This window comes from Epinephelus fuscoguttatus, linkage group LG10 (genome assembly GCF_011397635.1).
Source record: "Epinephelus fuscoguttatus linkage group LG10, E.fuscoguttatus.final_Chr_v1".
Taxonomy (NCBI): Eukaryota; Metazoa; Chordata; class Actinopteri; order Perciformes; family Serranidae; genus Epinephelus; species Epinephelus fuscoguttatus.
Genome location: NC_064761.1, coordinates 40,374,163 through 40,391,884, shown reverse-complemented (window position 1 = coordinate 40,391,884; position 17,722 = coordinate 40,374,163). Strand labels below are relative to the sequence as shown.

The window sequence follows — 17,722 nt, the reverse complement described above, 5'->3', positions numbered from 1 at the left end:
GCCAGATTATGTAACATTTACAGAATATTATCATGTTGTATTTCAGCTTTTATTTCTCATAGTGTTCTGAAGCAGTGTAAATGCTCAGAGACAAACATCAGTTGTAGTTTGTTTTGCAGGATGCCTTTCTCCTCTGCGGGTGTCTGGAAAGATAAGACCCACATCTGACTGAGTCTTCACGCTCAGCTCCATTAAATAGCCCTGCTGTTTTTCCCCAGAGTTTACCTCACAGCCAGTGCAGCGTCGGAGAGCGAACCGCCAGGCCAGACACTTTACATTCCCCAAGACAGCAACTCAAAACAAAGATTCGCCGTGCTAAATTTGATATCGCCTATATGGAAAGGAAAAGGAGCTTACAGAGAACAAATAACAGAGATTAAAGCCTGACAGAGTCAAGCTGTTCAGTCTGCACTATCTAACTGCACTGACATTGATTTATTCCACATCATATATAATTTTCCAAATAAAGTGAAGCAACATATTCATGCAGGTCAGATTGCAGCCTTTGGAAAGTCATAACTTGTTTTTACAGTTAGAGGGGGAAGGCGTAAAAGTGACATAGCTCTCCTTACATCCTATCAATTTATAGCATGTTACAGGCAGTAACAGTCAGCGTGTTTATTGAGGGAGATTTTTACCATATGTCCTGTGAATGTTAGATCTTATCTTCAACGTTCAAATATGTGTCTATCTGTGCTGTCATTCCAAAGTAGGGCAGTATAATATGTGAGCTCATATGTTGTTACATAATCTTGTAAGAGCTCAAAATGAGTTTCGGGGACTTGATGTTAACCCTGCGGTGGCTAGAGTCATAAACAGCCTTTTGAGTCTGATTAGTCTAATCAACATTGGAGTGCTCAGCAAATTTAACTGCCTTTCACTGAGAGATTGTTTGCTACAGAGCTTTTTTTCTGCAATAAATCCATTGTACAAATCTGGCTTTTTGACGAGGGAACCAAGGCAATGCTAACTTCTACATCAGCCTACAGAAAAACGTCAACACTGTAACGCCAGGGCCACACCGCCCGGGAAGTGCCGCGAATAGCCTCGAAGCGCCGAGAAGTGAAGCCAGTTTCCTTTCGGCGCCCATGTTAACCGATTGTGTCATCCACACCAGCCACGCCACGCAGCTCCACCGCCGGCCCTGCAGCGATTATTTTGGCGTCTGGTCTATTTTCTGCGCGAGCCGCGAGCAAATGTGTCAAGCCGGGCAGTTACCCATGATGGGAAAAACAACAGCTGGGAGCAGAATCGCTTGTCGACCGGCGCGGAGAAATGCGCGTCTGATGTGAACGGAGGTGCTCCAGCTCGCGCGAGAATTTCGGTGCGCTGCGCTTCACAGGCAGTATGGCCCTGGCGAAACACTCTAGACTCTGTAGATATGGGGTTACACCATAGTTACGTTACCCAACCAACACTGACGCCATGATAGCATGATAGCGTAGCATAATTTTAAGCTTTAATAACATTTAAACAGATGAGTTATACAAAACATTACCCCTGTACAGGTGTCATGAACAGGGAAATTAGCTACAATAGGCCCAAACTGTTTTTGTACCAAGCTGTAAACATGTTTATTTCGGCAGTAAAGTTGGGCATTTTAACATGGGGGGTCAATGAGGGTTGATGCACTCTTGGAGCCAGCTTCAAGTGGCCATTTGAGTTTTTAGCACCTACGCATTGGCTTTTATTTTTAGCCACAGAGGTTGCTACTTAGATCTTCCAAGAAACTGCAGATGAGAAATTTTCTCTCAGATAATTATGATACAGTTCATTAAATGTAGTGATCATCTTCAACTACGGAAGACGAGAACGGCCATGTTTTGGGTTTTTTTTGAGGAAATAATCGCCCCAGCGTTTAATCGGACCGCCGTTTAATACGCAAAATGGGGTCAAACCCCCGGCGGCTATTAGGTGCCCGGCAGCTATTTGCCACCAGGCGACTATTTGGAAATATACGGTATGTGACAATAATCGTATGTCTATAATAACAGTAGAAGTGTGACTAATGGTAACAGCAGCAGCAGGAGGCATCTAGCAGGACCACGGCAGCTCTTGTAGGCTGAAATTAAGACGATCACATTAACCAGTGCACAATCATCAGACTTGACAATTACCACAGGAAAACAATCTTTGTTATATCGAGATAACGAGATAATTAATTCGTTATCACGAGAAAACAATCTTTGTTATGTCGAGATAACAAAATAATAAGTCGTTATCACGAGATAACAGTGCACAAAAAAAAAAAATACATGGCCATTCTCGTCTTCCGTATTCAACATTATGTATGGTCCCCTACAAATAAAGAATTATATAGGCCAGTGCATAGAGGTATTATATACTTGCTATATCACAGAGGGGACCAGGCAAGCCCTGAGAGGAGGAAGACATGAAGTGGCTCCTATAGCTTAATCTTCTTATCCCAGCACCCAGTTCAAAGCGTCTGACCGGGAGGAAGTGGGAGCTTTAAGTTCCAGTCAGTGAAAGTCTGTCATAGGCTGAGAGTGTGTGAATATTCTTTTAAAATACACACATGCTACAATGTTGTGTATGAAAACACCATCATACGTGCTTGTCCTTGTTGTTCATTATGAGCGTTTCAGACTTAGCTATGCTGTTAGAGTTCCTAGGTTTGCTTTTATATATTTTGTAACACTGCTGACCTTCTTGTTAACAGAAGGCAGCGACATTCCTGAGTAGCGCCAGGGGGAAGTGCAGGTGCCAGTCGACCTGCTTTGCCAACAACTGCCTGCTTGACTACCATTCTCTGTCTTTTTTTGCGTTCTCTTTGTCATTTTGCTTTCTCTCTGTATACTGTACTTTCACATTCCTATGCTCTTTTCCCCACTCTCTTTCGTAGCGTTCCCTCTGTTTCCTTCTTTTATCTTATGCTCTGTCGTTTTGGGTTTATTTCACAGCAGGTCTTTGCTTCCCTACGCACTTCTTTAGAAAGGAGGGAACATTAGCTTTTGATTAGGCAGCAGTGTTTTCTGCTCGAATAAAGGAGCTCTTGTCCTCTCGCTGCCATGCGTTTACCTTGATAATTGGTTTCAGTGCACACCCAGCTGGGAAAATTACCCACACAAAGCACGGCGTTACATCTTACAGGCCATTTTTCGCAGATGGTTTCTTGCATGTTTAGCTTTCTTCTCAGGTCAGCGTTGAAGGAGCGTGGGGTGTTTCTAATTTTATGTGAATCTACCGTACAACCTGTTACACTAGAGTGAACAATTGTTAATAAATTCTCCCCTGTTACGTCACACTCTTGGCATTATATGATTCCATTTCTTTTCACTTAGCAAGAGTGTGTTTGTATGTGTGTTGTCAGGTTGTGCAAAGCCCGAGGAGCTGACCACAGAGCGAGCCCATTCTGCTGTGGAGGCGATGTTCGAGACCCTCCGAGGTTTGAGCCACACCAGAGACCACCTCAAGCAGCTGCGCTCCGTCTACACCGCCAGCGATGGAGTTCACCAGGTTTGACACACAAACACAAACAAGGGTTGGCGTTTATTGTGGTCAATATTTAGATCAGTGGGTGGAACAGTGGTTAGCAGTGTCGCCTCATAGCAAGAGGGTTCGAACCTAGTGTGGGGGAGCCCTTCTGTGCGGAGTTTGCATGCTCTCCCCGTGTCAGCGTGGGTTTTCTCCAGGTACTCTGACTTCCTCCCACAGTCCAAAGGAAATGAATGAATTTAGACCAGTGGTTCCCAACTGGTCCAGCCACAGGGTCCAGATACTCCTTAGTCATTAGTTCAAGGTCCACAAAGTTTAATACATTCAACGTAATACTTGCGTTTGGCCATGTCTTTGGGCTAGTTTGCTGTCTCTGTTAAGTAGCTGTCCATTTATCACTCACTCTACAGCAGGAAGCAGCACTTCAAAATGAAAAGCTTTGTGTCGGAAATTCACTGCACTTAAAAATAAAGTTGTTGTTTTTTTGTTTTTTGGGGGTTTTTTTTTACAAAAGACAGTTTTTGTAATTCATTTGTGGTCCATTCAGAATGGACCTGCGACCCACTTTTGGACCCCTGATTTAAATTACAATTATTTAACATAGGAACTTTGGAAACATCATGCATTTATTTAATTAATTAGTAATAAATTAAATTTTATAAAATAAAATTAAATTAAAGGCGCTAACGCTGCTGCCGGGATACAGCTGAGGAGGAGCCGGCTGCTAATGCTATGTACCGGGACACTGCTAATGCTGCTTGCCGTGCTGCTGTAGCTCAGTCGTAACTGTAACTGATGCTGAGACTCTACTGACTGCGTGACTGGTAGACGGCGGTGGGTGGTGCAACAGGCCAAAACACAAATTCAAAACATAAACATGATTTGCGGACCGTAATTTTTTTTTTAAAATGGGAATATTCTGGCTGTACTATTGTTGTCAGTGAAATCAGTATGTTATATGAACATTATTCCTTAGTCTCTGTGACATATTAGGAGGATTTTACGACTATTTGCTTTAGATTTCTTACATATAGCTCCTTTAAATTAGAAAATAAAGATAAAAATTTAATAAATTTAAATTATAAAAAATATATATGTATTTATTTAAATACATTTAAATAATACATTTTTAACAGTGGATTTTCTTTAACTTTAAATATAATTCGGGGGAAAAAATGTAAAATAAATAATAAGAAGAAAAGAAAATAAACTATATATAATTATAAACACAGGGCAAGAGGAGAGGAAGAGACCCCACGCTGTTGGCAGAGGAGCCGTTGCCTGCAATTACTCTGAGCAGCATGCGTGGGAATGAATAACAATTTAATACATTTCAATATATTTCTTGCATTTTCCCTAATGGTCTGAATAAGCTGTCACTAGTCCCTTTTCTGAAATTAAGTCATTAAGATGGTCTAAAGAGTTACTAAATCTCGCAAGCAAGCCACCAGGTTGGCAACACTGAGTGCACCGCTGTAAAGAAAAGTGCTGGATTCCTTATACAAGACACAACAAGAGCATCATTGCGAAACAGAATGCAGCACCATTATCGTTTTATCATGATTATCTTGTTTTCGTAACCCCTGGAAGCCAAAATGATAATTGAAAGTAAAGTTTGTTGAATCATCTGGCCCTAACACAGGGTGTCAGCATCAAAACACACACACACTTTGTTTTGCAGAGTGGTTTCCTTTCTTAGTGGAGAAATCCAACACATCTTTTCTGTGAGCTTTACAATCAAGAAATTCACACATACGTTATTCACACATACGATTCACCAGAAAGGCAGGAAGTGTAGGCATCAATAATCCTTACATGCAGCTGATTTCACTCTGGTTTTATTTACCTATTTTTTGCCCACTTGCTCTGGCAATACACCGGCAGGAATTCAGCAGAGTACCTCTGACCTTTGTTGCTTTTGTCCGTCTCCAGCTTGCGTCACACAGGCATTCAGCACAGAGGAGTTCAGTGTGAGAGCCTCTTCATAGTCTGTTTCTTGAAGCTTATGTAACTCAGAATAGCCTCTGAATCTTTGTCCACACCCAAGGCTCTTACTTCTCCTGAGGACAGTCAACAGTGCAGCTTCACCGCCACTGTCCTTCATTCTGATCGAATAGCTTTTACAGAGAATTATAGGTCAGGAGCATAAAGGTGAGTCAATGAAAGTTCAACATAATCTTTTTTTTCTTTAGAGGTCGTAATTATTTTCTTAGCCAGTAACACAGACATCAACAAACTTGAGTCGAGCTTCAACGAAAGCTTTACAAGTGCAGGGACTTTTATATTCTTTTCTTTTCTTTTTTCTTTTTCCCATTCTTACATTAATCTTTTATCCAATCATAAAGCCATGAGGTACAAAGCCTTGTTCTCATTGGAGGAGTTGGAGCTCTTGTCTTCAGCAGAACACTGAGATGAAGACAATTTTTTTAATGAATTTCCTGTACACCTTTTCATTTCAAGTTTCTCTCAGTCATGGAACTAAGACTGGCTTACACTTCATTCAAACTCAACAGAAACAAAATAAAACTCATCCAGACTGTCTGCGTTAGTCTTGTTAGTAATGTAGTTAGTTATTCCAATGTTCCAACAATCGCCAACTTCAGTGTCCTTGAAATAACCCTTCATTCACTGAGTTAGATTGAAAAGAATATGCGGTTTGTCTCCACGGTCTGTCTCTGCCATTGCTGGTCAGCTGTTTACAGTCCTGTAACATTATCCCAACCACTCGGAGTTGCCAGTTCCACCAGTAGAGACTAGTGCCCTGCACGGGCCTATTATCTGGGCCCGGGCCCGGCCCTGGCCCGAGGGATGGAGCCCCAGCCCAGCGTATTAAGTATTAAGCTATATTTGTGATATTTTGATTGAAAGGATAAAGTTAAATATTAATTTATTTAACTTAATGACTGTATTCTCCTATTTAATGAGAATTGTCAACTGTTGCAGTTGCATCGCACACAGTCACTTCATAAAACAAAATAATCAATTAAACAACCCCAAAAATGCTTCAAACACTTTTCTAAATAATCTTAATATTGAAAGGAAACGAAATATACCCAGATAAGGTCGGAGGTCTGTCTTATCTAAGCACTTTTAATGGCATAAGTGGGTATATTTCGTTTCCTTTCAATATTACAGGACAACTTCGGTATTTTTCAACCTGGGCTCTATTTCCCCATGTGTATTTGTGCGTATGATTCATGGGTACCACTCGTTCTAAAATTGGTTCAGTATTGAGCTGCGAAACGAGCTAAAACGGTAATGGTTGGCAAATGCGTCCCGTATAAAAGTGCTTTTTTTCACCACTGACCGGTTCAGATCGCCAGTGCTATCTCTGTAAATAGCATGCTAACTTAGCCTTTCCCTTACCTCTGGGCTGTGTGATGTCACGAGCTTTGCTCCACTGTGTCTGTAGCTCTCTCTACTCATGGGACAGCCGTTTTCTTGAGGAAGAGGTGTTTCGGGATTGGATGTCTTCTCTTCTTCGGCTGGCAGTAGTCATCTTGGGAGAAGTGAGCACTGCAGACCCGATGGTCTGCAAGGCGCAGTGTCTGGACAGGAGTGTTAGCATCCATTTGTAGCACAACTAGCCACAACTTCAGCATCTCACCGTCCAACAAAGGCAGCCTATGAAAGCTGTACGGGGTGTTGCGCGACATCCTGTTCTTGCGTTCGGGAAAAAGGCCAGTTTATTTGAGCACTCCGAAAACTCCGGTAACACTCCAGGGGGTAGCACGTAAAAGACTGCGTCCTCTGACTCTGACTCTTCTAACGTAACACACACACTTCATACACACATACTCATTTACATGTCACCAAACGGGGACAACTTCTGCCTCTCTGCTCCAACACTGACTGACAGCTGACTCCACTCATTCACACTCACCACTGCCCCATATACCATATGCTATTTACAGAGATAGCACTGGCGATCTGAATCGGTCAGTGGCAAAAAAAAGCACTTTTATACAGGACATGTTTGCCCCCATTACCGTTTTAGCTTGTTTCACGGCTCAATACTGAACCAATTTTAGAACGAGTGGTACCCATGAATCATACGCACACATACACATGGGGAAATAGAGCCCAGGTTGAAAAATACCGAAGTTGTCCTTTAAGATTGCTTAGAAAAGTGTTTGAAGCATTTTTGGGGTTGTTTAATTGATTATTTTGTTTACTGAAGTGACTGCACTGAACAAACCCGGTTGGTTCATCTTGAAGGGTTGTAACAAGTTTAAACTTTGTCCAATACTGAGCTTTTCCCTTGGTGTTGCTCACCGTCTTAAGTTCACCATCTTCAGTCTTTTTCTTTATGTTGTCCATGTTTGTGGCGGGACCTGTGGGCTGGACGCGCGAATGGGATCAGTAAAATATGATGAGTGACGTGCAGCGGAGAGGGAGGGGCACAGCGGCTGCTGCGTTCAGGTGTTGCCGTTTAAATTGGTTAAACACAAACACACACCTCTCTAATTGGCAGGTTAAAAAAAAAGCCCGGCCCATGTCCGAGGTAATGATGTGGTAATTGGCCCGAAGCCCGGCCCTAAGGCTGTCGGGCTGTCGTGCCCCTCGGGCCTCGGGCTCCGGCGCAGGGCTCTAGTAGAGACTGAAGACTGACCTCTGGTGGTGTTCTCTGTGTCTGCATACAATGAGTTCAATAGAAAGAGGAGCACATGTACTGATGATAGTATTAAAAATCATACTGGCAGGATTTCTAAATGCCCTGGTATACAATGATACCACCCAGGCCTAATGTTACTGAATTTTCGTTGAGAGTTAGATAAGACATTGAATGCCATTCTGTCTGTACACTAAATATGAAGCCACAGGTTGCAGCTAGCTGACTCACCTTAGCTTAAAGGTTAGGACCAGTAACTTCCTGGAGTCTAAGCTAGTTGTCTGGCAACTTGTCCCAGTGAACGAGCTAGAAAAGGGCTATTTCTTATTTTTACACAATGATTTTTGTGCTAAGCTAAGCTAAGCCAACTGCTGGCAGTAGCTTCATATTTACTGTACAGCCATGAGAGTGGTACCAACAATCTTTTTTGTATGTCTTCTGGCTATGGTTTTCGTATAAGCCACACTTACACTTTTTATATTTTTTTAATATCCCTGTTTTGTTTTGCATTTATGAATGTGAAAGAGCATATTTTATATTTCCCAAAAATGTTAAACTATTCCTCAGCTAACTCAGCTATGAGATCATAAATGCAGTCTGAGTACACTGATGCTACTTTTTTCTCTAATCGGCAAAACGTTTAAATAATGAATTTCAATACTCCATTGCAGTGCAGCTAAATGACAGATCAGAAGTAATGACATATTTCATTGACATCAAATATATCAACACCTGTGCAGCATTGTGTGTCTGCTGGGACAGAACTGTCTGTCGCTGTTCCTGCTGTGTTATGAAAATGATTTCATACAAAAGGAGAACAGCGTGATATCTGACAGTTGCTGGTCGTTCTTGAGAACATCAGAAATCCATCAGCGTCTCTCAGCATGCATCCTCTCCTCCAACGAACACCAATACCTATCGGTCAAGATGTCTTTCTCTTATTAAAGATTTCCTAGAAGTGAGAGCTTCCCTCCCCTGGGTTCAGTATAAAATGCTGAGAGGTTTTGACATGGGTCAGAACCTCTTACCCTTTTCTTTTTCTTTTACTGCAAGTTATGTAAGTTGTTGATTTTATTGCTCACAAAGCCTGAAATAAGAATCTTTTAACACTGCAGTGGGTCAATGGGATAATTTTACATCTCAGTATGTTTGTATGAATACCACTGAGCACTGTGTGCTGTTAGCTCCTGTAATTAAGCTTTCATTGTTCATTTAAATACAGCAAATGGATAATATAGAAGAGAACATCACTGTTTCTGTAATGGCTCCAATCATGCTCCCTTTATTCTAACCATGATTCATCAGATCAGCAGACAGCAGCACTGATATTCCCTTACTGTCACATGTAATCTTGTTGCAGAGCAGCAAGAAAACTGCACATTTCCTGAGCACATGTCATGCTGAGTATCTGAATGCTGTAGAATTTCCTGGAAAAATACATCAATGATTGCTAAGTGATGGAGCCTGTAACAGCTGGAGTCTAACGCTGTCTGTTGACCTCAGCGGAGGAGAGGGGCTTGACTGCTTGCTCATCTAAGAGACACTTAATGGTGGTGTTTAATTTAAGATCAGGAATTAGTTAAGGGGAGAGTTCCTCAATCAGTCATTAGCCGTAGTATCAAAAAAATGATTCATCTGTATCTGTACTGACAGGTTGTGGCACATGGGCGAGCTGACAGGCCTATGAATAAGTACATGTTCTACCCACCGAAGAAAATGTGCACAGACATGTGAACAGAAGCAGTGAGGTATTGAATGTGTTCAATTGTCTATATTATCTATAATTATGGAAGATTAGTTTGTACATATAATACATCAACGTGACTTTCAACTATTACCACCTCAGCTGAGTGTGAAACAAAACGTAAGGGCAATACACATGTAGACACGATTTGATGGAAGGACATACCTGCAACCACTGATTTAAATCTCATAAACCATCATGCTCACTCAAGTCCTCTACTCTGTAATGTCTGTGCAGCTGTTTATGCTTTGTTATTGTCTTGTTTCTGTTGATTGTTTCTGTTTTTATTTTGTAACATAATTCAGTCAGGAACACTTTAGTCAAACAAAGACTTTATTTCCATTTGCAGTATTATATTTGGCTGTTCTGGGGCCTCTCTGCCTTTCCTCGGGCCTACGCAGAGAGCCTCTTCCATGCACCTACGTGGAAAGTATAAGGCGGAGAAAGCACACCTCTTCGCCCTTCCAAAAACCTGCATGAAATGCCTTAAGGCTGATAGAGCACACCTCTCTGCCCTTCCATGCGACTACGTGGAAAGCCTAAGACGGAGAAAACACACCTCTCTGCCCTTCCGCAAACCTGCGTGGAAAGCCTTAAGGCCAAAAGAGCACACTTCTCTGCCCTTCCATGCGCCTACATGGAAAGCCTAAGGCAGGAAGAGCAGCAGCAAAGACCCCCCATGAACAGAACGGAGCAGCATCAATGACAAATAGAAATGACATTGATAAGTCAGACAACATGAAAAGGAGGAGCCTTTCCTATATAAATAAAAAATGAAATGAAATGAAGGGCCAGTTCACCTATGTTGGAAAAAGGACATATCATCTTATTTACTCCTATAATCTAATCAAAGTTGTAACAAAGTTCTACAGTGCAGCTCCTTTCAGTCCTTTAAAGGAATAATTCAGTATTCTTTGTCCAGGCCAGTGACTTTCCTGGAACCTTGTTGTCATTGTAGGGTTGCCAGACAGCCAGCGGAGACTTCAGGAAGTCACTGTGCCCTGCCAAGAAAAAATCCAGCCCGTAACCTTTGTGAAGCCACAAATTGCTATTTTTACACTTCAGTCTTTTAATGGAATACGCAAATGACACATAACAGATTAATTTGTGAGCTGTAGTACGTGCTGTACTCTCTCGTATAAGGCACGCAGCACGTGCACTGCACTCTTTTAAAAAATGTAGATGAGTTGCATAGTACAGCTTAACTCTAATTTTGACCACATTATTTCCAAAGACATTCCAGTCTGTTCTCCTCTTTGCTTTGTGTGTTTTTTAGGTTGGCACTGTGTTGGTTTGGATCATTAATTAGTTCATCCACCTCTACGCCAAGAAAACCTGTGATGATCTGATACTCACATGTGAGAGGGTGTGTGCGTGTGTGTGTGTGTGCGCACACATGTTTGTGTGCACAGACGAATATCTCAGCGCTGGCATTATCATATGACTAATTCTAATATTGTTTTTATCATGTGGGTGTCTGTGGCGGTGATTAAATGGGATTGCTTTTAGCTTTTTTGGATAGCAGATGAGAATGGAGTGTGCGTGAGTGTGGGCTGGGTTCGTTGTTTATGCTGTTGGTTGTGTATGTGTGTGTGTGAGCGTGTTATTTAACCGGAGGTGAATCATTAATGTGTTTACTCCCAGCTTAGTTTGTGCAGGCTGACCCATGCATTAAAGTCAGGCTGCCAGAGGTAAATGTTAGTTTATATAGTTCATGATTTATATAACATGGAGAGCAGGATTTCCCCAGGCCTAATTTGGCTGCTCCTCTGGGACTGGAGTGGCAGGCTGTGAGTTAAGACTGATACATACTGATACTCCATATCAGGGTGAGAGGATGCCTGTGGGTAAAAACACCTGGATGCATTGGCATTTGGACAAGAGTGTGTGTAGGTGTGTGTATTTAATGCGTGAATCCACAGTTTGGTTGATGGAGTCTTAAAGTGTCCAGATGTTCCTTTAACAGCATCCAGCAACGAATCATACCTCGCTCACATTTTGGCATTTAGCCTTGAAGTGTCACCGGCCTCATGTAAAATGGGGAAAGTTATCCAGTGCTCCAGTACTGGAAGATATTCAGTCTGTCTATTTTAAGACTTGTGTTATTTGTACTCCAATCAGGCTCTGCCAAGTCTTATCTGGGTCTTTATTGTTCTCTGAGACAGCAAACTTCACTCCCATAGAAAAAAAAAATGTCCTGAATTCTTGGTCCGCTAGCTCTGAGGCCTATAAATGGTGCATTCTGTCCTGGGTAGCTGAGCAGAAAAAGCTGAGTCCTTGTTGCAGTTTTTTTTCATGGCTCACCTTTTAAGAACAGAAGAAGGCATTTCTGAGGCTTTAGTTCTGCAGTTCAGCTCCTACAAGGACATCGATGTTGTAATAAAAACTCCTGCTGCTCACTATCAGAATGACTGGGAAAAGCAGTGACATATTTTTGCTTGTGAAAACTAGGCTGCTCATAATTATGGAAAAGTGAGCCAGGTGCTGTTGACTGTTTTGGAGAGGCAGCTTATGTCATGTGATGGTGTCAGTATGTTTATGTGCATCGGAGAACGATGGCTGACCTTCAGCAGCCGGATATGTTTTGTTTTTATACTCAACTCTCCTATTGCAAGGAAAACAAGACGGCATACTAGCAGCTCTGAGTGTGTGAATGAGCTAAATGCCAACATGCTTACAAGGACTATGCCAACATGATGATTTTTAGCAGGTATGATGCATGGTCCCCATCTTAGTTTAGCGTGTTGCCATTGACCCCACGATGGGGATGGTTGTCACAAGTGCACATATTTGACAGTCCATTTTTTTAAGCAGAATACGCTTAAGGGGAGTGAGGTCACTCCATTCCTACCTGACACTTTAAGTCCAGCTCAGACCAAAGATTCGCAACAAGACAAAACTGTTTTAGAAAGTTGCAGAGAAAAGTTGCAGTGGTGTGAACTAGCTGGTCTGAGCTCGATTCAAACCGGCCAATGGTGTCACCTGCAGCTCAGCTCGTCAAATGGCTAGTGGCTGGTTTTGGTATGTAAGGCATGTCACCTGTTTCTGCAGCCAATCAGCTTGTAGCGAAGTCCGCTGGTGAAGTCGAAATGACCACAGACGGTGTGTGCTCTTGTTGCAGCAGGTGTTCCGTCCCTGCCAGGCCTGTTTTCTTCCTCATGGTGTGTTGGTGTCGGACGGTTGGTTGCTGCTGCTGCTCACTGTATGTGCTTATGTTCCCTAACAAGTGATTACTTGGTGCTGCTTACTTATATTATTGTGGTGTATCTATGATGAATACAGTCCATCGGATGCTGGTTTTTTGCTTCTGTTTTTCACTGTTTCATCACTACTACATGTGCAGCTGTAGCCAGTATCTCACTGTCACTATTCTCAGTCATATTTTAAGAAGCTACAAATTATATTCAGCCACAAAATAAGCCTGAAAAGCTGGAAAACATAGCAGAAGTACGGAGAGTTGTTGCATAGAGATGATAGACAGACTCATCTAGTTGCATTGATGTGAACCGGCAGGTTTTTAGAACGTTGCAGAACAACGCATTGCAAGATGTTGCCTGTTTCAACTTGTCTCAACACAAATCTTTGGTCTAAACAGGGCTTCAGTCTTCCATTACACATAAAAAGAGAATCCACTGGATGCGTGTCCGTTGCGGAACGGCAGTGCTGGTTATCCACTGCGTGCTCCGCCATCCATCAACACCCACCGGCTGTGTTTGCTGTGCGGAGCGGTGCAGCTCCGCCGGACAGCGGGAGTCACGAGGACCCACGAGATCTCGCAAATTCACACATAATCGCGCGATATAACAAGATCTAGTTTCTATAAACAGAACCACAAAACCAGAGGAGTAGTAGGAAGACATCTCGGTGCACTTCCATGATTAATATCTCCTCGTCCATGGTGTCAACAGGGTTAAGGGACGTCTGAAAACCTCTGACCTGTTGACTTCAGGCCTGCCTCCGCCCATTATGACGTTTTCAAGGTGTAGTGCAGGGAAATATGATCCGCCGTGAACACTGTGCATTTCACTTTGAAAATTAACCGGATGTTTTATTTTGTTTCTGTGCACGACTTCCTGCCCCGCACGATCTGCTCTGTGCTGAATTGCTGTGTTGTGCTGCGGTGTCCGGCAAAAATAGAAGTCCTGCATATCTGTTGCGGAGAGCTCCAGAACACTGCAGCTGTGATGGAGCCGGAACGCAGCACAGCCGCAGCCGGTGGAAGCACGCACATTGACTACAACTGAAACGTATCAGCTCAGCTGCCGTTTGGCGACCAGCCCCATTCTTCCCTACAAGATGAACTTTACTGTGATTCAAGACTATACACATAAGAGGTGCACATCATTTAAAAGTAGTAGTAGTAGTAGTAGTAAGTAAAAACAGATAAAACCTGGATAAAAACATACAAAACAACATGCATGTTAACAATGGATGGATGGATGGATAGTTTATTTGTTGTCGAGGAGCAAATTCTTTTGCATAGCATGTGTAAACAAAAAAAGAGTTGCAGTGGTTGGTAGAACACAAAGAGCAGCTGTGGCTGGTGCGAATGTAATTAGTTTTACATAAGTGATGAGGGGAACATTAATGTGTTAACCTGATTTCATGGTCATCCATCCAGCAACTGTTAGATTTCACTAACAAACATTAAATTGAATTTCATGGTGGCAAGTTAGTAGCATACATTATCTCAGGACTTACTGTACTCTGCTTCATTATATATATTTGACAGGCACGGTGCATTTTAATAACATTTCTGAAAATATGCCGTAGTCACCCAGAAAGACTAATTTGCATCTGTCGTCTAAATGTGATCAGACCACAATGTGTCCTAGTGGTCGTTTAGCACCGTCCACTTCGTCCGCACATTAAGTCCAGCTATAAACAGACTCAAACGTACCCATTTATAATGTTTACATTGTCTGGTTTGAAATGCTCTATACATATATGGCTGCATACTAAAAGACTATCCACACATCCATCAGCAATGGACTAAATACACAGCAGCAGCGTATTACCGAAGCAATGGGTAATTTGTCCAAGTTGTGCTCAAAAATACAAACTTAAATCTTGGCATTTCCATAGATAGCCTGGCGTTAGGACCCATAACAGCTACAGAATAGTTATTGTACAATCTGGGCTACTCGCGTAACTTTAAGAAGTCCGAAAACTGAAATGAAACAGTCCTTCCTGTTCAGCTGGGGGGCCCGATGTGGCCAGGTGTCTGAGGAGAGGAGAAAGTGAATATTCTGCCCTTTTTTCCAGTCACGATTTTAACACAAAAGTAGAAAGAGAGTTTTTTGCCACCATTGAGAGAAACATGTTTTCAAAGTTTCCGACAGGAGTTTTGACTCGTAGGTGTTGCTTCTTGATTTGATTCATCCCCTTGTGCACCCACTCATAATAGACCCAAGTGCTGTTTTTAGCCACATCAGACAGTGCAGGATTTTTTCGTCTTGATTGCAGCGGTGTTCAAGCTCCTCTTACGGAAGTGACTCATAAGTTAGCGACCTGTTTGGCCGACTGGAGCTGTTTATAGCTCCACTGTCTCTCACACCCACGACCGTTCACACAAACATGCAGATACTAATAGAGAATCCAACAGCTCTTCGATCACATGAATGCGCAGGTATTTATATACAGATGTTTACAGTAGAATACCACACTTGACACATCTGTGTTTAAAATTAAATCTGTGTTGTCACTGAGGGGTTTTTTTTAGTGCTAACAAAATGTCATGTTTATAAGTGTTGTTTGGTGTTTCGCAGGCAACCTATCGTCCTTTCCTGCGGCAGATCCTGGAGGAAGTCTTCCACCCTGACAGAGTTGAATGTCCCGACATCGAGCACATGTCTGGAGGCCTCACTGACCTGCTTAAGACTGGCTTCAGCATGTTCATGAAGGTCAGACATTGTCTTCACACACATGCAGATTTGTATGTAATGGGGTCAGCTCACATTCTTGTAGCCTTTCCTTTGCCAGCCTGCTGTGGACAATAAAGAGCTTTCTTCCATCACTTGAACTTGACCTGATTTAACAGTTTGCTGAGTAAGCTTCTCAAGTGTGCACATACACAGTGTTTACAATAGTGGTCCAATTAAACCATCAAAACCAGCACTATGTAACTTGTGTTTACCCAACACTTTTAATTCCCCTGACCCACAATTCTCCCCTTAGACACATAATGTACAGGCCTCCTCACAGTAATATGCTTGCATTCAGTTTTATAATTAATACTGCACACATGATCGCATTGTCAATTAATGCAATTACTGATTCTGCGCTCAGGAGCTGAAAGAAAAACACAATGTAGGGACCATATACACAAGGATCACACTTTACAGGACAAACGGCCACGTGTCTCCACATGGAGTCACCAGCTGCTTCTTTTCACATTTACAAAGCGCAGCTTGCTTCACCACATGGACTTCACATGCACGCCACTACTTTTTTTGCCAAGTGTTGCCGCTGTTGGTGACTTGTTTGTAGAGGCTTGTCTTGAGCTGGGGAATCAAGAGAAAAAATGTTTTTCATCTGCACCTGGTGGTTCGTGACTTACCAGCAAAAATGTTAAGTGCTTAATAAATCGCCTCATGGTGGCCCTTATGTCATGTCCATAAAGTTATAGTGCTTTACAATTCTCTTGTGATTATAGCGCCACCTATGGGGAAAGTACCATGAAATTTTACAGTTATGTTCAGGGTCCATCTCTGCACATGTGCAAATTAAGTTGCAGTCGGATGCTGCATTGCAGGGACACAGCAGTGTTTATCAATAGGCCATGCCAGGACTGTGGTAACCAATTATATCAGATGTTTGATGAAGACTGGATGAAGTCTATTAGATATGGAATGAAAAAGACAGAATGTCATTGCCAGGACCAAATGGGCATGGCCTATATTTGTTGTATTTTTGTAAAGGTTCTCCAGAACGTAAGGACGAGTTACATGCTGAAAAGTGGCTTAACTCAGAAAACTGTGTACTGTCAATGCAAACACATCTAACTACCTGACTGTTGATTAAAGTGAAATCAGACAACCATTTCCACTACTGGGGATCGTGGGGATTGTAACTGGAAAGAACTCACATCAAGCCCTTTCACACAGCCTGCTCAAAGCGGCCGTTATTCTGCCTCGCTGTCCTGTATAAAAAGTTAAAACCTGTAATGGGCAGACAGAGTTGTTCCATCGTAAAGCCGGCAGCAGAGGTTGTAAAACATTTGTTGAAAAGGGACAGCCAGCACGGCAGGATTGCACACACACACACACACACACACTAGACACCAGACACCAATGCTGTTGTGTCACACGCCATGCCTCTTGCTTCAGAACAATGGTGTGTGATCTAAAATCACACACTGGGCAAAACCGATGGCGCTGGGAGTCTTCTTCACGTCAGTATTATGGAATCGTTGTGTAAATGGGGCTATTGATACTCCCTGGTGACTGGGGATAGCTACTGATAGGAAAACAAAAGCTCTATCCTTTTATTATTGTTGGTTGTGCAGTGGCTGACATACTTCCTTTGTGCCATAAATCAAGCCTTCATTTTCCCAGGAGATCATACCTGGTGGAAGACAGAATTGCATCTTAATAGTGAGGCTTCATGGAAACCAATTTGAACACTGCTGGTGTCATTCCATAGCCATTACATTGTGCAATCAGCATTTACTTCATAATGATATCACCAAGACCCATGTCTATTTCCACGTTAATAAGAAACTATGAGGCAGCAAAGGTCTTAAGTTTGAGCCTGTTTGTAGACTTACAACATTTTCAAAAACAGGGATCAGCACCCACAGGGAAACAGTTATTAAAAACAAAGCAGTAAGCAGCGCTGATCATCTGAACCATTTAAGGTTTGACATATTGCAGATGTAACATTACAATCCAGCTCCATTAAGAATCAGT

General features: G+C 42.4%; 1 protein-coding gene across 1 annotated transcript in view; it reads left to right on the top strand.

The window, feature by feature from the left end:
* The window catches only part of scfd2 (sec1 family domain containing 2), a 131,537-nt gene that overhangs the window by 101,144 nt on the left and 12,671 nt on the right, over positions 1-17,722 (top strand). The window contains exons 6-7 of the mRNA XM_049588548.1: positions 3,332-3,477; positions 15,581-15,715. Coding sequence (XP_049444505.1) covers positions 3,332-3,477; positions 15,581-15,715 — 281 coding nt within the window. The remainder of the gene's footprint in view (positions 1-3,331; positions 3,478-15,580; positions 15,716-17,722) is intronic.